Source organism: Carettochelys insculpta, chromosome 18, assembly GCF_033958435.1.
Source record: "Carettochelys insculpta isolate YL-2023 chromosome 18, ASM3395843v1, whole genome shotgun sequence".
NCBI lineage: Eukaryota > Metazoa > Chordata > Testudines > Carettochelyidae > Carettochelys > Carettochelys insculpta.
The window spans coordinates 16,614,702-16,634,762 of record NC_134154.1 but is presented as its reverse complement, the minus strand read 5'-3'; the positions used below and the strand labels follow the sequence as shown (position 1 = coordinate 16,634,762).

Genomic DNA, 20,061 nt, shown 5'->3' with positions numbered 1-20,061 from the left:
TGCTTTAAATGGCCTTCTTACACAGGATTGATTTGGGGACTGCTGAGAAGCCTTTTTCCCCTGCCTTTCTTTGCACTTTACAGGGGTCCCTGGACTCAAACCCTTCCTCCTTCGCAATATATTTGCCAGGGTCTGTGGACCCTTCTCTTGGACACCAGCTGGCTTTTCCTGCTTAAAACACACCCTCCCTTCCCCTCACCCTCCCCGCACCTTCTTAAGCAGGCAATGCCTTACTATGTCCACAATGAAATGATCTGGATAAGTGATACCTTGTGCACTGCAAAGTTTGATTCATTGTCATCCTTAAGAAGCCAAAATGGTCTTGGGGGGGAAATATAATGTTTCAGTGATTGTCAGACAAAGACCCATTCATTATATGGGTAAGTGCTTGTGTGAATTGTATCTCAGTTTTGACCTTCACTTTTCAGCAGGCATCCACACCATGGGGGACAAGGATGCTGTGATGAGGAAGCATGGGACCTTATTTTCAGCAGCTGGAGAGGGCTGCAGCACAGCCACTGCTAGCCAGCAGGCCACGGAGGAGTGACAGCAGAGGGCCCTTGAGTACAGGAGAGAGGACTGGGCACAGCTCCTGATGGCTGTCAGAGAGCAAACTGACATCCTATGCTCCATGCTGGAGCTGCAGAGGGACTTCCTGTACAGGACTTGGTTTGCGGATTCCACTCCCTGCTGCCTGGGCTCCCCTCATTATAGGTCATCCACCCTTCGTTGTGGTCCCCGAATATAGGGAGGGATGTCAAGGACAGTCTCCCACTCCACCCCCCTGGCCTCTTTCAGATGCGAAAGGTTATTCCTCCACCCTTGGCATCCCTTCTTCTCTCTGCAGCTTAACCCTCTCCCCCTAAATAAATGTATTCTTTTTGGGAAAACCATGGTTCATATGTGGTGGGGTGTCCCTATCAGTGTGAGGAGTGGGGGTGGTATCACAACAGTCAAATACAGCAGAATTATGTGGCTGTTCGATCATTCATTTTTCAAAGCCTCCCTGACTGCTGCTGTCTCTGTGTGTGCGTTGGTGAATGACCTTGTAGGTGGCTGTGCATAAGCCCTGCTAATGGCATCTGCCTTGCACTCCAGACTGTGTGAAATTCTCTCAGTGAATTCATAAGTGATATGCAAAATACAGCATGCTGCAGCCACAGTAGGGACATTAGTTTCAGAAAGGTCCAAATGTGTCAAAAGGCACCTGAACATGGCTTTTAAATGTCCAAAGGCACGTTCCACCACCATTCTGCACTTGATCAGTCTGTAGTTGTACTCCTTGCTGAGGTCCAGGTGCCTATGTATGGCTTCATAAGGCAAGGCAGTAGAGGGTAAGCAGGATCACCCAGGCTTACTATAGGTATCTCCGTGTCGCCAATCTGGATTTTCTGGTCTGGGAAAAAAGTCTTGTCCAGGAGCTTTCTGTACAAACCAGAATTTCTGAAGATGCACGTGTCGTGAACCTTTCTCAACCATTCCACGTTGATGTTGGTGAAACGACCTTTGTGATCCACCATAGCCTGCAACACCATTGAAAGGTGTCCCTTGTGATTTACATACTCAGAAGCCAGTTAATCTGGGGCCATGATGGGGATGTGCGTGCCATCTCTTGCCCCACCACAGTGAGGAAGCTCCCTGGCAGCAAAGCTGTCCTCTATGTGTTGGAGATTTCCAAGGGTCATGGTCTTCTGCATGAGTTGGCGACAGATTGCATTGGTTACCTGCATTATCACAGCCCCCGCTGTAGCTCTGCCACCCTGAATTGATTTGCCACTGACCAGTAACTGTTAGGTGTTGTGAACTTCCATAAAGCAATTTCCACTTGCTAGGGAACCACTAAATCAGGTCTCATTCTTGTATTGCTGCGCTTCAGGGCAGGGGACAGCAAATCGCAAAATTCCATGAAAATGGACTTGTGCATGCGAAAGTTCTGCACCTCCTGCTGGTCGTCTCAGGCCTCCAAAACTATGTGGTCCCACCAGCATGTATTGGTTTCATGAGTCCAAAAACACCACTCTAGTGGAAGCACTGCATCCAGGGCAGCCAGCATTTCTAAGTTCCTGGTCTACAGTTCTTCAGTTTCATCTTCACCCTCTTCCTCCACATCCATCATATCATCCCACTGCCTTTGTCAAAACAAATACTTCATGACATTCCGGGAAGTGGCCATAATGCACTGTGCAATGGCTTGAAGCATTTGAGGATCCATGCTAGTACTGTGCCTGAGAAAATGGTGTGGTCTGCCGCTTGTTTGTTTTTGTGCTGTTAGTGGGTGCTCTGCATTCTGGGGTAGTGCTGGGATAATGACATCAGAAACCCACAAGCAACTACATCACATTTTTTCCCCCACCACTAAATGGTGTAAAACCCCCAGAATGCGACAGGGCAAAGGCACTGCGGGATAGGTACCCACAATGGCATTGCACATGCAGTCAGACGTGGATAAGGCAATGGAGATGCGGTAAGTCGACATGGAGAAATGTAAGTTGACGTTCCTGAACAGTTGTTGTCAATTAACTTTGAGTTTATAAAATCGAGGTTAAAAACTCAAATTTATTAAAATCCATTTTTATTTTGTAGTGAAGATGTAGTCTAAGAGTAAGTCTACTCAGCAAGGAAAACTTGTGTCTAGTCTGTGCCAGCCAACTTGGGCTTGTGCGACTCGAGCTGCAGGACTGTTTAATTGCTTTTTAGACTTCTGGGTCAAGGCAAGAGCCTGAGTGTTGGAACCCCTGCACCCCTCAAAATAGCAGTAAAATAGCCCCACAGCCCAGGTCCTGTAAACCAGAGTTGGCTGATGTAGGGCAGCCACAGGTTTTTATTTAACATAACCTCAGTGCCTGTGGATAGGAAGAAACTTCACATAATGGCATGTTATTCCATGATTGTCCATTGTGTGGATTTTTTAACCTTCCTTTGAAACATCTAGTACTGGTCTCTTTGTTGGCATCAAGATATGGACTTAATAAGGACTACTGGTTTTATTCAATATATCATTTTCTATTCTGTGTTTTAAATTGTTGTGAATTCACACTCTTCACGGGCAATGTCCTAACACAGAGTATGATTTGGTACCTCGTTCTTCAAAATTTTGAAGTATTTAAATCTATCTTTGAAATACTTATTTCACAATGTTCTTTGTTAGATGGTGAGAACTGTGGCTCGCTACCATGAAGAAAAGAAGCTTAAAGAAGAGAGAACCAGAAAAGAGGAACAAAACAAGTTGAGGCGTATTGCTGCTTCAATTGCTAGAGAAATAGAATATTTCTGGTCAAATATTGAGCAGGTAGATTATGTTCTTTAAAAAAATGTTTATTTGTAATTGCAAGATTGTTTTAAGGTCTTTTTAAAATCTAAATGGTCTAATCACATTTTTGTTGCATTTTTATATGTTAGGTTGTTGAAATAAAACTACAAATTGAATTTCAAGAGAAAAGGAAAAAAGCACTGAATGTAAGAAAAAGTTCAAATAAAGGTAATTATTTCAGTTGATTATGTTATTCAGCTTATTATATTTCAGTTTGTTATAATTCATTTTTTATCTGCTTGCATTTACTTAAGTATGGGGTCTCATCTTTTTAACAGCAGAAATCCAAATTGTGGATCATGGTATTCATTGTGTTTCACTGTTAGACTTTTCATCCATGAGAAAAACTATCAAGATAAGCAACTAAATGTTAACATAAGAAATATAGCAGTGCTGAATGACTATTAGATGTCTGTAATAATTTTCCAGGGAAAGATACAAAACCTGCAGAGGATATTTCATTTGAAAAAGAAAGTGAGATGGTAAGTCTCTCTTGTTACTTAGTGTCAGATTTATTCTAAATTTTATTGCGTCTTACAACATTTCATTCTTTTGTCATTTCAAACGTAGAAGTTGAAGTTTAAGCTTGAAGCTGAGCTTTTGGCCTTAAATAAATTGTCATGGACGTCGGGGGGAACATATATTGTTAGGAACTGTAAACTTTTGACATTGAATTCTGATTTTTTTTTTTGTGTGTGTCTGAGGTTAATAATATAATACCTTTTGAAAAGACAGTAATTGTTCATCCAAGAGCCTATAAAGGGTTTTGATATTGCCACCCTCAAGTCTAGGATGAAAAAGATGTTTGGATGTTATTAAGGAGTGTATTATTGACCCACTTGATATACAGGCTCTGATCCTACAAAGTGATCTCTGCAAGTGGACCTATCTACATACATAAAATCCCATTGATGTCAGGAGGATTTTACTTGTATGGGTGCCTTTGATTGACTTTGATAACTTATTCCTATTGATAGCTAGATTTTTTTAAGGACGAGTTGGATAGAGATTTAGCCTCATCCTGTCTTATACATCATATCTGGACAGTCAGTATACTGGCTTTTTGTTCTGTGGGTTTGAACATTTTATATTATTTAATGCTAGGGTTCACTGTCATCTGGAAGGAAAAGAAAGGCCAGCACATCCTTGACGGACGAGGAAGGTTAGTCACTTTACAAAACCGTATTTCCAATGTGTGATGTACTTATCTTTGGAAGTGTGGGTATGTATATTTAAAAAAAAAAAAATGAACGGTAATTAATCTGCCATCTAGATACTCTGTGAAAAATATGGGGTAAGTGCCAGCCTGATCCGCTTTTCCAATAAGATTAAATAACAGCGTAAGGTCAGGACTTCACTGAGGCTTTATTACCAACAATTCACTGCTGTTACATATTATACCCAATCCCTCCCTAAAAGCACAAATGAAAATATGAATAAAAAAATTGTGATGTTATCGTCTTCCATCATCTGCCCCTTGTTAAAATATCAGTTGAATTGCACTATAATTTTCAGTTTAAATGAAATAATATCGCTAAAGCAACCTTTATAGAAGCCTGGGTACTAGTATTGTTAGAACTGAGTAATGGAAGAAAATTTGTGGGGCAGTATATCTGATTATATTTTTCTCTCCTCCTCTTTCCCACACCTCCCCAACTTCCTTATTTGTTTTTACACTGGTTTTTCAGGGGGATTGCTACATTTGAGGCCTACATCTACGCAAAAGGCTTTTCCCGGCAAAACTGGGCTTTTGTCGGGTAAAACCATGGAGTGCTTACACGTAAAATGCGCTTTGTTGTTTAGGTATAATGCCTCTCTCAGCAGCATTCTGCTGATAGAACAGCCATGTAGATGCTCCAGGGCCCTTTTATTGACAGACAGGGATTCTGGTTCACCGGGCAGCCCTTGCAGAGCTTCTGGACAGCCAGCCTGTTGAGAGAGGGCCAGGCAGTCTGGCTGCTCTCTGTCGACAGAGCAGATTGCTCTTTCAATCTGCTTTTATGTATGGATGAAATCTGTCGACAGTTTTGCCGGGAAATCCCTTCCTACAGTGACTTCTGTCAACACAGGCTTCTTGTGTAGACGTAGCCGATCAAATTAGCAATTTGTCTAGTTTAGTACCCTGTTTGACAGCATAACACGAAGTTTGAGAGGGAAAAAACTACCGCAATTGGTAGTTGTGTGATAAACTTTTCTCAGGGAAAGTTTCCTACTAATGCTTAATAGTTATAGGTTGGCTTAAGCTCTGAAGCCTAGAGGATATGATCCCTTACAAGCTTCTCTTGTTAAAAGAATGTTATGATTGTAATTCTGGATATACTTGTTATTTATGTAACTATCTAATTCTTTATGGAATCCTGCTAAAGATCTCAGTGATATCCTGTTAGAGTGAGTACTTAGATAGTAACTTGCATAGCTTCCTAAGCTAGCGAGAACTTATGAGCCTGTATGCTTCACTAGAACAGTGGTTTTCAAACTACAGGTCATGACCCAGTACTGTGTCAAGAAGTGTCGGGCCCTGGGATGACTCCCTCACTACTGAGAGTGCTGGGACAGACTTTCGGCCTCTCCGGGCACCCCGGACTATGCTGCATAAATGACCCAGCCAGCAGCGGGCCTGTCTCCTATGCTGGGGGAGTCCACAGAGTTCCACAAGCTGTACCCATTCTGAGCACAGGCTCCATTAGCCTATGCCCAGCCAATAAGAGCTGGAGCGGGGAGTGCCGTGCCTGCAGGCAAGAACAGTGTGCAGAGCTGCCTATGTGTCTCTGTCTAGGAGCCAAACCTGCTGCTGGCCACTTCCGGGGGCCAGGACAGGCAGGAAGCCTGCCTTAGCACCCTTGCTGTGCCGCTGACCAGGAGCTGCTGAAGGGAAACCCAGGACCAAACCACAAGCACCAAACTACCCCAGCCCTGAATGCCATCCTGCACTCCAGACACTTCACATTCCATAGCCTGCATCCTCTCTTCCCCAACCCAGAGCCCCTGCCACACCTTAAATACCTCTATCTTGCCTTCCAGCCTGGAACTCCCTCCTGTACCCACTACTCCAGAGCCTGAACCCCCAGATTGAACATTTACCCTTCTGCACCTCAAACCAATCATTCCTGGCCCCACCCCAAATCCTGCAGTCTAGTCAAAAGATATAATTGATGGGTCACAGGTATCAACAATTTTCTTCAATTGAATTATGAAGGAAAAAAATTAAAACCACTGCACTGTGTCAACATATACAGAGGACTTGAGATGCCAAGTTCTGTGTGATCACTATCTAAATACAGAAATCCCACTGAAACATGGCTCGCTTAATAATCCTTTCTCTCTTGCTAAACTCCACTGGGACAAGCAATGCCTTTGACTTGAGAATAAGGTACAAAACAGGTTTAAACTGGTAGATCTCTTATGTATACAGTCCTACTTTGATTTTTTATAGTGGTTTGACTTAGCTATCTTTATAAATATGTCCTTTGGTGTTAGTTGAAGATGAAGAGGAAACAATTGAAGAGCAAGAGGCTAAAGAAGGAAATATAAACCATCAAACTGAACTTTCTAACTTAGCCAAAGAAGGTAGGTACGTGGATTGCTGTGGCACAGATTTGCAAAGTACTGGTGGGATTTGGAGTAATATGTGAAAATGTTTATTTGCAAATATCAAATGTTTCTTTTTCTGAATGCATTCAGCTTTCAAACTGTATAATTTGTATTCCTGTGCGTGTTGTGTATTTTATTTTTTTGATAGTGACTGTGATGAGTGTTTGTGTTTCTGGAGTAATATGTATAATAATTAGCTAATTTTTAAGTAATTAATTTTGGAAAAGAATCTGTATGAATATGTATTTACATGTTGCAATGCAATGCAATCCAATGCAAACTCCACACCAAAAGACTTCCAGCTACTCTTGACATAGGTTCAAAACACAAAACCTCTGGAGATGTAAAACAAAAAATGGATTAAAGCGGCAGCACCTCTACCCAACTATTATGGTCACTGGTCATGTGAGCAATGCTTCTTAAAACCCTCCATAGCACTTTCCCATTAGATGGAATCTCACCCAGCCTCATTTGCTTTGGCTCTTCACCACTGCCTGCTCAAACAGAGGCTTTGCAACAAGGCTGGAAGGCCTGGTCTGTTTCAGGTCTTGACAGGCAAATTGTTAGAAGGATAGGGGCCACTAACCGCCTCCCTTGTGTAATACTGTTCAGAGGCAGATACATGTTGGTGCTGTGCAAAATACCCCACCGATATTGATAATGTACTTCAGTTTTGATGTGTAACAAGCCTGCTGGTTTTCAGTTCTGTGATTCCTCAAAGCAGTAACTGATCACCAGATTATATACAGTAAAATTCCTTTAATCTAGTGCGTCTGGGACTGGACAGATGCTGGATCACCGAATTTTCCAGACTATTGGATGTCGCCATAACCCCCATGCCCTAGTTCAAACCCCCCTTTCATGGGTCAACACCTCTGTGCCCAGATGCGGCTCACCACTCCTGCATGTCCCCAGCACCTCTGTCCTGCGCTGCTGCAGCTTCTTCACCACTCCGAGCTTCTCGGCTTCACCATCCCCACCCTCTTCCAGATTCTTCACCCCCATGCATCTCCAGCTTTACCTCCCTCGCATGCTCAACTCCACCTCCTGGCCCCCCACAGCCCTAACCCACCCCAGGCTTAACCTCCCTGGCTCCTCCCCAAGGCTCCCCCCCACTTACGTGAATTTCGAGGTACATGTATCTCAGGGATGCCGGACTATCAGGATTTCTACACCATTGGAGGCTGGATTAGAGGAATTTTACTGTAGAAGGTTTTTATTGCGGTGAGACACTTCTGTGTTGAGCCCCCCCACAACTTTAAATTTGTTGCCTTCCTGCTGCTTGTTAATTATCTTTAATGCCAATTTCGGAATTGAGTACTGTGTGGATTGCAACATGAATATCTATGTATCCGTGATTATTTAAAAGTAATGATACTGACAACTGCTAGTTTTTAGTGTTAATATCACTGTGCTTGTTCTTCAACAACCTTCAGCTGAATTGCCTTTGGATGACTTAGTAAAGATGTATGAAGGTGCCTTTTCAGAGAATTTTCATTGGCCGCAGCTGAAGCCTGACAACCAGGAGGACACCAGTGAAGAAGGTAAATTTATTTTTGTTAGAAGAAACTGACAACAGGTTCACTGGATTCATCTTATCAAGATGATTCATGCTATGGGGGAGCAAATGTAAACTCCCATCTGAAATTAATAAAAAATACAGAGCTGGTGATTATGGGATTGTATGAATTGAGGAGTTGTCTTGTAGTTAAAGAGCTGGAAAGGGGCTAGGGAACTATGGCACTGCAAAATATTTTCTGTATGGCCTTCCAGAATGTATTTAATTTTTGTATATCGGTTCTCAGTGTGCAAAATGAGGATAATATTTCTCTACAGGAGTGTTGTGAGGATAAATCCTCCAACATTTGTGAAGTGCTCAGAAACTAGTGAGGGTAGCCAGAGCAAAGCCTATAAATCAAGTATACAGTTGTATGCAGAATGGATGTTTTTTATTTTAAGTTGACTAAAGAGACGATATACAGAAATATTTAAAACAATTTAGTAATTGATTTCTTATGTCTGTATGTAAAATAATCATAAGCTTTCATATTATGTAGAATCAGGAGACCTGGAAAGCCTTCAAAAAGAAGTGGTACTCATAGATTCACTTCTCAGCATAGATCAGCACAAAGGTGTAGAGAGAACAAACGCTGCAAAGAAGCATACAAAAGACATAACAGAAGTTGCTGCAACTGCAGAAGCGCTGCTACCTAAAGGGAGTGCTCGTATCTTGACGGCGGTAAAGATTCTCATTTTCCATTTCCACGTGTGTCATACCCTAGCTTAATGAGGGGAATGGGAATTTAAAGTTTTGGAATTCCATCCTCCCATTCTTCCGCTTAAAGGATCTTGGACTTAGTACACTTAATTTTCTCATTAGTCAGTTTCTCCATTAGGAGAAGTATATAATAGAGAGTATTATGATGCTCAATTAATGCTGAATGGGTGAAGGTCTTTTATATGGAAGGCTCGAAATAGAAAACTAATGGTATTGCTTTTTCTTTGGGAAAGTTTACACAATTTTCAATAGAACCATAGGATGGGGGAAGACCTCAAGGAGTAGGCCAACCATATCACCCTGTACCATATTTGGGACAGGGAGATATAGGGGGAGGGGTGGCTCTTCCCGGCTGCACCAAGCCCTGGGGAGCCAGTGTTCCCTGTACTCCCCACCTCTGGGGAAGGAACAGACAGTGAGCTGCTCGGAATCCAGGAAAGTGGCAGCCACGGGACCTCATGGCCTGGAGCCCTGGGAAGGCGACGGCTGCGGGCTTTCCCTACCTGGAGCCCCGGGGAAGCGGCGGCCATGGGCGCTCCCAGCCTGGAGCCTCAGGGAGGTGGTGGCTGTGGGCACTCCCGGTCTGGAGCCCTGGGGAAGTGATGACTGTGGGTGCTCCCAGCCTGGAGATCTGGGGCAGTGGCAGCTACAGGAGCTCCCAGCCCAGAGCCCCAGGAAAGTGATGGCCGCAAGTACTCCCTGCCGGGAGCCCTGGGGGAAGCATCTGCCGTGGGTGTTCCCCACCCCTAGTCCCTCGAGGGCCTAAATACATGACAATTCATCCTTTTTAAAAGATAAGTCCGGATGCCTTTTTGGCATCCCAAATACGGGACTGTCCTGCCAAATACGAGATTGTTGGTCACCCTGTTGAGAAGTCATTTAGTCCAGTTCCCTTCACTCATGGCAGAACTAATTATTATCTAGACCAGTGTTTCCCAAATGGTTTTTCTCAGAACCCCATGGTTTTGCAAAGTGAAAATAAGGGTTCCATGAGAGAATTCCTCTGCGGCTGCTTGCCTTGCCACCACTGAAACAGTAGAATTAAATTTAATTGGTCTAATGGCCAGCAGGGTGGCAGGAGGGATCCAGCCGTTAAACCAACTGAATTTAGTTCCATTATTTCAGTGGCGGCAGGACAGGGAGCCACAGAGAGCCCCTCACTCGCCCTGCCACCCAAGTGGCCACACCCCTCCGGTGGGTGTGGCTCAGCTCACCCTCACCAGCGGAACACCTCCATGCCAGTCTTCCTTCCACTGGGCTTACATGGGTGCCTGGCAGAGACTCCCCAGCCAATGCCATGGATGGATTAGTTCTGGAGGCTGGCTTGGGGCTGAGGCAGGTTAATCCTGAGGATGCGGGAGGGGACAGGTTTGGGGCTGAGAAGGGTTAAGCCTGAGAATGGGTGGGGGTGGGTTTGGGGCTGAGAGGGGTTAAGCCTGGAGATGGAGGGGCAGGTTTGCAGGATGGGGTAAACCTTGGGTATGGGGGTCAGATGTTGGGAGCTGAGGGCTGAGTAATGCCTGGTGATGTGGGGTGGGTTTGAGGGTCAAAGAGGGGTAGAGCCTTGGGATGGGGTGCCGCAAAACTCTTTTTCAAGTTTAAAAGGGTTATGTGGCCAAATAACATTGGGAAACTCTGATCTAGGCCATTCCTCACAGGTGTTTATCTAACGTTCTCTTAAAAATATCCAAAGATGGAGATTCCACAGCCTGCCTAGACAATTTATTCCAGTGCTTAACTACCCTGACTGTTAGGAAGTTTTTCCTACAGGCCAATCTAAATCTCCCTTGCTGCAATTTAAGCCCATTACTACTTGTCCTATCTTAAAGAGGTTAAGAAGAACAACCATTGATTGTTAGTGTCTGGAAATGGTTATCCAACCAGTTTTGCATCCACATTGTAGTAGACAAAACTAAGCAGTCCAGTAGCAGCTTGAGGACTAACAAAGTTATAGTCGCTTCATCTAAATTGCATTTCCCTTACTAAAGTCAAAATAGAACACATCCGTTGCTTCTTCCCCCCATCGACAAAGCTTGTTAAGCTGTCAGGTTGATTAGACAAGATTTGTTCTGGACAAATCCACACTGATTGTTACTTATCACGTTATTGTCAGCCAGATGCTTGCAAATTGCTTAATTGCGTCATTATCTTTCCATTTACAGTAGTTAGTTTTTATTAACAATGAATAGCTGCATAAACATGGAACCATAGAAGGGAATGTTTGTGTACTTCCTTCAATTTCATCATACTGTAACTTTTGATCAAAAGCATCAGTATATGTGCATGTATTCTTTTGGTGCAGGTAAAATATAATACCCCATCTTTATTATATGGGAGTCTCAGAGAGTATCAGAAGATTGGGCTGGACTGGCTAGCAAAGCTCTATAAAAAGAATCTCAATGGTATTCTGGCAGATGAGGCTGGGCTTGGCAAAACCGTGCAAGTCATTGCCTTTTTTGCACATCTGGCTTGTAATGAAGGTAAGCTTATTCTGCTGTTTCATGTAACTTTAATTCGAGGTAGACCAGCATTACCATTATAAAATCACTCTTTTGCCTGTTTACAGGTATCCCACCAATTTCTTGAAACTTTACAGGCAATTGTGGTAATTGCTTTTAAGAATAGTGGCAAAAAGGTGGTAGTTTGAAACCTTTCTTGAAGAGCTACTATAATTTGAGTAGATACTGTAAATTCTGTGTTCTGGTTTTCTTAAACTGGTTCCTTTTCATTAAGAAAAATGCTTGAGGTACGCATTGTTTATTAGTGAGCTGCATTATACCGTGTAACGGATTGTAGTTTCCTGTCTTTCTCTAAAATCTCCATGTCTTTGTGTGCCATGGTTTTTAATCTCCAGAAGCTGTGGAGGATGAAGTATTTATAAAGCTCTTTTGATGCCTGATTAAAGGTTCTGCAAACTATAATCTATACTTTAATACAGTTACTTACAAATAAAACTGATATTAACTTCACAGAGATTAAATCTACCATGTATTGACTGTACTCCTGTGATCTGCAAAAGTAATTTCTAGTGTAGGTCCATTCTGGTTTTTTTTTAATGATCTGTGGTTTTTATTTTAAGAAGTAGTGACATCTCAGTTGAAAAACTGTTGGGTGCATTGGGGCGGAACTGTACATGCAGCTCACCTAGGCTATGTCTACATGGTTCCATAAGATTGAAATAAGCTATGCCATTTGGAGAGTAGATTTCAAAATAGTCTGTTTTGGTGTGTGGCACTTCCTAAACAGCACCACATGCTGAAATAAAGCCCTATTTCAAGGTGTCCCTCTGCTCCTCATGCAACAAGGTGTACAGGAATGCCAGAATAGCACAGCCATTATCTTGAAAACTTGTTCTGAGACTGTTGCTTAGATTCAGCCAGATATTTTGAGATACCTTCATATCCTGAAATAGTGCCCACTGTGTAGACATAACCCTAGTGTTCTGGTGTTAAAAGCACTATTTGGATACAGTGAAGCATATTCAGTTTCACTCAGGATTAAATGTGTTGCTGTTGATAGGAGGAATCAGGGAGGGCTAGGAGTCAGAGGACAGCAACACCAGAAGCTCATAGCAGAAGCTGACGAATAAATGGGCTCTGGACAAGATGAGAGAGAGATTAATTCTTCCATCATCATGGGTGTGCTATTCTGTATGTTCAGGCTTTGGTTAACATGTGGACAAGAATGTTTATTTTAGTAGAGACCTGTTTATATTAATATGATACTCAAGTGTCTTTATGTAGTAATTGGACTTACTGTTTTAGCAGTTGATGGTCCCCACTGAGTCTGTATTCCTGGGTTTTGGGGGGTCAAATTTAAACAAACGGTATTAAAAGAAATCAGTTTGTGTAATAAACTAACAATTCAATTCATGTCTCAGACTTAGCCATTTATAAACAATTATAGTTACAGAACTGCGGCCTTGAGTTACAGCTTTGTATTCTCTGACTAGTGAATACTTGTTCTTATCATAGTGTTATACAGTAAACCCTCGAAATGTGCAGTTTTGAGTTGCTCTTAATTCTTATTAATGCAAGTTAAGTGCAACTCAAAATCCCGCCCCCCAAGGCCTGGCTCAATTCCCCCACCCCCCTTGGCTTTGGTTCAAACACCCCCACCTCCCCTCGCTGGCTTCAGTTCAAAGCCCCCACGGCCTGGCTCACCACCCTTGTTTGTGGCTCTGGGTCAATCCTCCCAGCTCAACCCCTGCACGCACACAGCTCGGCCCCCGCACGGTTCTGGTTCAACCCTCCTGCCACGGTTCAAACCCCTGCACGTGGCTCTGGCTCACCATCCCCCTCTTCCCCACCTCCACGTGCGGCTCTGGCTCAGCTCCAACCCCCTCCTTGCCCTCTGTGCAGCCCTAACCCACCCCAGGCTTAACCCTCCCCAACTCCAGGACTTACCTTTCAAAAGGAGCTCCAGGTGCTGCTTCTGCTTCCCCTGCTGTGGAACATGCATTCTGCTGGGGAAAAAAGCTGGCCCCCGACTTACATGAACTGCAAGTTATGCGAGGGTGTAACTCGAGGGACTACAGTATTGAAATTAGTATTGACTCACACATACTTTTAGGCTACTGTTACACTATAGCTCTATGTCAACAGAAGTCACTGTCAGGAGAGATTTGCTGACAAAACCTCTGTCAACAGATCACGTATACAGATAAAAGAAAATTGGGTGAGTGCTCTGCTCTATCAGCAGAGCAGCTGGACTCTCAAAAGAACAGGCACCTGGAAGCACAGCAGACCAGGCTGCCCATTGTGGATGCATATCTGTCAAGAGAGGCCCCCTGGGGGCATTTACACAGCTGTTTTGTTGACAAAAATCTGTTGACAGCAGCATTATGCCTTAAAATTTGGAGGCAGAACACTGCGAGCCAAAGTGCTGGGTTTTGTCAAGATAATGGTGACAAAACCCATTCCCTGTGTCTACATGTGCCCCTTTCTTTCGAAAGGGGCATGTTAATGTGCAGGTTCGAAAGATGCTAATGAGGAAGAAGGGCTTTTGAAAACTGGGGGGGGGGTCCTTTCAGAAGGTCCCATCTCCACAGGTGGTCCGCAATTCGAAAAGCCACACTTTCGAACTGCCGCAGCCACCATTATGCTAATGAGGTGCTGCATATTCATTTCAGTGCCTCATTAGCATCTTTCGAACCTGCTCATTAACATGCCCCTTTTGAAAGGAAGGGTCACGTGTAGATCCAGCCATTTTGTGTATAAATGCTCCAAGTTTTGTCAACAAAACCTCTGTTTTGTCGACAGAACTCTCTGGTGTAATCATAGCCTTAATGAATTCAAGTCATGCCATTCTTAACTTCAAGAGAAGGGAGAAAATGAGTTTTTATTATTTATACCATATCTGTATTGTCATATGCTGAATTTTTCCTCCTGTAGGTAACTGGGGACCTCATCTTGTTGTCGTACGGAGTTGTAACGTTCTGAAATGGGAGCTTGAATTGAAACGGTGGTGTCCTGGATTGAAAATTCTTTTGTACTTTGGCAGCCAAAGAGAACTAAGAGCAAAGAGACAGGTATATTTTGCAGGGTTTATTGTTAGTGATTAGATTAGAGCGCTGTTTAAGTACACACATCTATGCAGCATGTTCTTGTTGAGCTATAGGAAGAAATGAATAGTAATAAAGAGGTAGCCATGTTAGTCTGTATTCTAAAGAACAAACCAGCAGTTATGTAGTACTTTAAAGACTAACAAAATAATTAACAAGAAACAAGTAATAAATAATGTAATGTGGGTTTCTTGCAGTCACCAAGAGTTTCTAATCCATAAGTCTTTTTGAAAATCCAAGTGAAGCAATGGGGTGTTTTCAGTAATGAACAATGCATGCAGCACCTTATTTATTGCCTGGACCCTGACTGCGGTTTGAAGACCAGGATGAGCGTACAGGTCATTTGGGATGCATTTTTAGTAGGTGTAAAGTGGATAGCATGCAGTCATAATCACTGGAATACTGTCATTACTTTTCTGTCCTACCCAGCATTAACACTGGGAAATTGTATGTATTTATGTTTGTTTTGCTTTTTGTAGGAGTGGATGGAACCCAACAGCTTTAATGTATGTATCACTTCATATAAGCAATTCTTCAAAGGCAACCATGCATTCATGAAAATGCGATGGAAGTACCTAGTTGTAGATGAAATGCAGCAAATTAAAAACATGACTGAGAAGCACTGGGAGGCCCTCTTCAGTCTCCGAAGGTGTGAAGCATATCATTTCCTTCATGTTGCTTTTAGATCAGTTTTTGTGTTCAAGGCAGAATTTTGTAGAAGTAACTTTTCTAGTTGCTTCAGTTCTTGCATGGATGGTAAGTTAGTTACACACTGTAGAGTTCCCTTTACTTGAGCAGGCAGGGTTGAGAGACTTGCCTAGTATCACATGGTAGCAGCTAACACAGTGCTACAGCTGGTCTCTTCTGGACATTTACTTACTCAAGCAGAAATATTTACTTACACTTTTTTTATAATGTGGAAATGAGGGATTATTTTGGTAGATAAAGCTGTTTTATTTTATTTAAAAAATCCTTTTTATTAAAATACTCAAGCAGACAGGAAGCTTTGTAGTTTAATGTTTTAACTGTAAGGTAACTGTCCTAAATGTTGCTATAACACTGATTCACCTAAATTTCAGACTTCAATAACCAACTTTACTTCTTAACAATTGCAGCAGAGATTTTCATGCAAACTGATTATGTAATGAAGAAGCAAATATTGTTGGAGACAATGTTTAGAAAAACGTGGAGTTTTTATGTTGTTTTGAGGTGGTTTATTGCAATTAGGGTTGCTCTTCTGTTGTTTGTGTTTTTAAGTATTTGTTATATACCCTTTCTTTCCAGATAGGTGTCTCATTATTTTATTAAAAACTGTCTAATTGTTAAGCCTCGTTTCTAAGTTTTTTTTTCATATTCTGCACAGCCAGCATCGTCTGCTCCTGATAGACACTCCTTTGCATAACACTTTGGTGGAGTTGTGGACCATGGTGCATTTTCTAATTCCAGGAATTTCCAGACCTTATCTAGATTTCCCAGTGAAGGTAGCAAATGAGGAGAATCAGGATTATTGTCATAAACTTGTCATAAGATTGCACAGAGTACGTCATTTAATTATTTTCTCATCTCTATTACTTCAGTAGTTGAACACAGTTGCAACAATATAACTATTGGTTGGTAATGGTGGGTTCATATTAATTCAGAATTCTCTGCCTTAATGTTTTGATCAGCTGATACAGGATGTCCTCCTATAAGCATTGTGTTGTACATTGATCGATCATGGTGTCCTGTGTGGAACACTGGGCTTACATGAAGGAGTCCAAGATTTGTGCAGCATGAATGTTCCCAAGCCACCTGTCCTTGGGAATCCAGTACATGTTAAGACCCTCAAATCCAGCATTCTCTCCTCCAGCAACATCCATTGTCTGGCAGGACCGTGGATCTTGCATGACCAGAGAGTCCTGAGTTTGGGAGGAGGAGGGGCCAGACAGATCAGCAGCTAGGGAGCCTGGGCCAGGAGCAGCAGCAGGGAGCAGTTGCCCAGGCTGGTAATCAACAACCCATGCTCACTGTGGCTCATCATAGGGGCTAGGCGGGAAGCAGTCGTCTGCGGAAGCCAGGGCTGGGGTTGCATGCAAAGTCCCTGGCTGGGGAGCTGTGGCTCACAGCAGCTTATTCCCAGGGCTGGGCACAAAGCTGTGGCTTCATGCAAAGCCACAACCCTAGGAAGCTGCAGCCTGGGAGGCTGTGGAGGGGTGGCTGGGAGTGAGAGATGGGGCAGCCTGTGGTGTGTGTGTTGGGGGGGGGACAGTGAGTGGTGGGGGAGCCCTGGGGCTGGGGCAGAATTGACCACCCCTTATTCAGCAAAAGGTCTTGTCCAGGTCTGCTGAGGTAATGAGGGTGCTGGACGAGGGAGGTTGAACCTGTACAATCACTAATAAAGCCTTAAAAATGTGCATGTTTAGTTTGGCCTTTAATGTGGTGCCCACAAATTTTCACTGTGTGCCACAGAATTTTATACTAACAGAATTGCATTTTAGAAAATGTGAGTGGATGGGGGGGCCCTTTTGAGCAGAGTTGAATAGGAAGAAGGATTTTGAACTCCTGTTCCTCTGCCTGACAGCCATGTGTATTACCATAAGGCTTGTCTTCCTGCACAAGTTGCAACAGTTGAACTAAAATTAGTTTGTAAATCATCTTAATTAAACTGATGCAGACTTTTTGTGAGCACTCCTAAATTTAATCTGTACATGCTAAGGCTCAACTGTTGTAAATCAGCAAGGAACTGATGTAAGCTAAATTAGTATAAGCAGGTTTAAACTGTTAGGGTTTTATACTCATTTAACTAAATTGATATAAGGACACACCTTTAGTTAAACCAGTACAACTGTTGAGTACCTTAAGTCCAAATATCTGCCACTGCATGCAAGATTTAAGAGATAATCATAGCCTGTGCCTGAAAAATAACTGAAATAGTTAACAATGTGTAGCACATCTTTCCTCTGAATACAAGCAGTTCACACATCTCTCTTTGCAGTAGTTTAAGACCGCAAGGAGAGGGTTAATTTCCTTTCATTTGACAGCTGGTAGGGTGGGTTTTGGTTTGATATTTTTTGACCCAGTGGTTATGTCTACACTAGCCAAAAACTTCGAAATGGCCATGCAAATAGGTCTTATTCCTATGAGCAGATGGGAATGAGGGGACTTTGAAGTAGGCAGGGTCCTTTCGAAAACGAGCCCCATCTGGACGAGCTGCGTCAATTTCGAAGTGCCGTGGCCGCTCGCATTCTAATGAGGCACTGAATATGCATTTCAGCGCTTCATTAGTAAACTTCGAAATGGCCATTTGCATGGCCATTTCGAAGTTTTTGGCTAGTGTAGACACGGCCAGTGAGGGATAAATGTGTTTTTTAAAAAGCCAAAACAAATCTCTTTTTTTTTTTAATTGCTGCATAAAGGTGCTCCAGAATCTAACTGCAAATTTGCCATCATTTTTGTAGCAGTGTAATCACATTACATGCCATATGGCTGCATAACTCCTGTTTGTGTGTGAACTGTAGTTGGATAATCTTAACTTCAAGTTGTCAAACTATCTTTACCGTGTAGGAAAATTATTTAATTTATTATGAAATTTTTCAGATGATTCAACCATTTATTTTGCGAAGATCAAAGAGAGATGTTGAAAAGCAGCTAGCAAAGAAATATGAACACGTGCTAAAGTGTCGTCTTTCTAATCGGCAAAAGGCTATGTACGAAGATGTCATATTGCAGCCGGGGTAAAGAATTCAAATAACAAAGTAAAAAATGTTATGATTGGACTCTTTGGATAAGGAGATTAAAAAATTGCTTATGTCAGGGGTTGTTGCATGTAAGATTTTTCCTAACCTTTTCATCATGACCAAAGAATGTGATGTAATTAACTCCAAAACCTCTAACACAGTGGGTTTTAGACATCACTGTGTCATCATCCCCTTCTGGCAACAAAAACTACTAAATAGCTCCAGGAGGAAGGATCAAAGTACAAGCCCAATGACACAGGCAGGGTGAGGGGAAGAGGCAGAATTGCAGCCCCAGGGAAGAGGATCTGTAACCCATGTCTGAAACCCTTGAGCTTTCGCTTCAGGCCTGGGCTCTAGCAATATAAGCCAACCCCAGCATTCCCATTAAAATGGGGTTGTGACCGAATCTGGAGTCCTGACTCTCAGTTTGAGAACCACTGATTAATGTTAGCGCCAAAGGCTATGACGTTGGGCTTTGAAAAAAGCAACTGTTTATCGCTAGAAGCCTAAAATTGAGTTCTGGTGATGCAATGAAAACTGTTTGTGGATAATTCTTATCACCTGTGGATGCTTCGCCAAATCGCAAAACTGCCAGATTTCAACAAGAGTCAGTTTTTGCTCAGGGATTATCCAGCCATGAAACAATAGAAGCAGTAGTGTCGGTAGGGATGCAGTGGATTGACAGAGTTATGGTGTGGGAAAGCCTGTCTGCTTAAACTGTTTCTGACTTTAGGCAGAACCTGTTTTCCTCAGGCACACATTTTAAAATTATATTTTGTTACATTATACACTCCTCATAAATCTCCCCATTTAAAACGTAATTCTCTATTATGGTTGCTATGTAACACATTATATTTCAGATTCCAACTCTAAGATGTCTCTTTGAGGCTTTATAGAAACTGGGATTACCCTGGGAAATTTACATTTTTTTTTTTATTTGCTAGTACCCAGGAGGCTCTTAAAAGTGGACATTTTGTCAGTGTCCTTTACGTTCTGATGCAGCTGCAAAGAATTTGTAATCACCCCGACCTGATAAATCCCAGGCTTTCCAGCTCCTCATATGTATCAGAGGCACTAGAGTATGGAACTGCTTCTTTGGTACTCAGTGCACTAGAACGGGGACTTTGGGAGGTGAGTGGAAAAAGTGAACTGTTTAAATCTTCTCCTAGCAAAATATTGCTGTTTAGGGGGCACATCATCAGTTTCTCATTCGTGGGACTGTGCTTCAAGCCCAGCTCTAGGTAAGTGGAATGAATTTGCTATTCTTAGTCTTCCAGTTAGATGGTGGTATGTTTACTAAATTTCTTTCTCCCTACAGTTTGAGTTTTAAGAAATTTTTGAGTAGTTGGCATTCATGTTCCAACTATCTGAAAAGAAACTGGCTCAATTTTGCAATACTGTTGTATAATTTTTGTCTTCAAGAGCTTTCCTGTCCCCAAAAAATGCCGAGAGAAGAAAATCTGGTTAGGGCTTCAGTAGTATACTTAATTACAGAATTCCAGTTAATTTTCTTGCATTCAGAATTTATAATAGTTAACGGACAGTATGACTTCCTATTTTAATACAAGAGTGAGACCTCTCTGATTCAGTGCACTGTTACTGT

The 20,061-nt window shown here is 42.5% G+C and overlaps 1 protein-coding gene across 7 annotated transcripts in view; it reads left to right on the top strand.

The window, feature by feature from the left end:
• Window positions 1-20,061, top strand: part of EP400 (E1A binding protein p400) — a 116,407-nt gene that overhangs the window by 28,699 nt on the left and 67,647 nt on the right. For all 7 annotated transcript variants that reach the window (XM_075012362.1, XM_075012363.1, XM_075012361.1 and 4 more), the window contains 13 exons: window positions 3,149-3,289; window positions 3,400-3,478; window positions 3,740-3,792; window positions 4,415-4,472; window positions 6,788-6,877; window positions 8,338-8,445; window positions 8,959-9,140; window positions 11,482-11,659; window positions 14,573-14,709; window positions 15,222-15,391; window positions 16,106-16,280; window positions 18,319-18,455; window positions 19,403-19,589. In XM_075012362.1, the coding sequence (XP_074868463.1) occupies window positions 3,149-3,289; window positions 3,400-3,478; window positions 3,740-3,792; window positions 4,415-4,472; window positions 6,788-6,877; window positions 8,338-8,445; window positions 8,959-9,140; window positions 11,482-11,659; window positions 14,573-14,709; window positions 15,222-15,391; window positions 16,106-16,280; window positions 18,319-18,455; window positions 19,403-19,589 (1,695 nt within the window). The remainder of the gene's footprint in view (window positions 1-3,148; window positions 3,290-3,399; window positions 3,479-3,739; window positions 3,793-4,414; window positions 4,473-6,787; window positions 6,878-8,337; window positions 8,446-8,958; window positions 9,141-11,481; window positions 11,660-14,572; window positions 14,710-15,221; window positions 15,392-16,105; window positions 16,281-18,318; window positions 18,456-19,402; window positions 19,590-20,061) is intronic.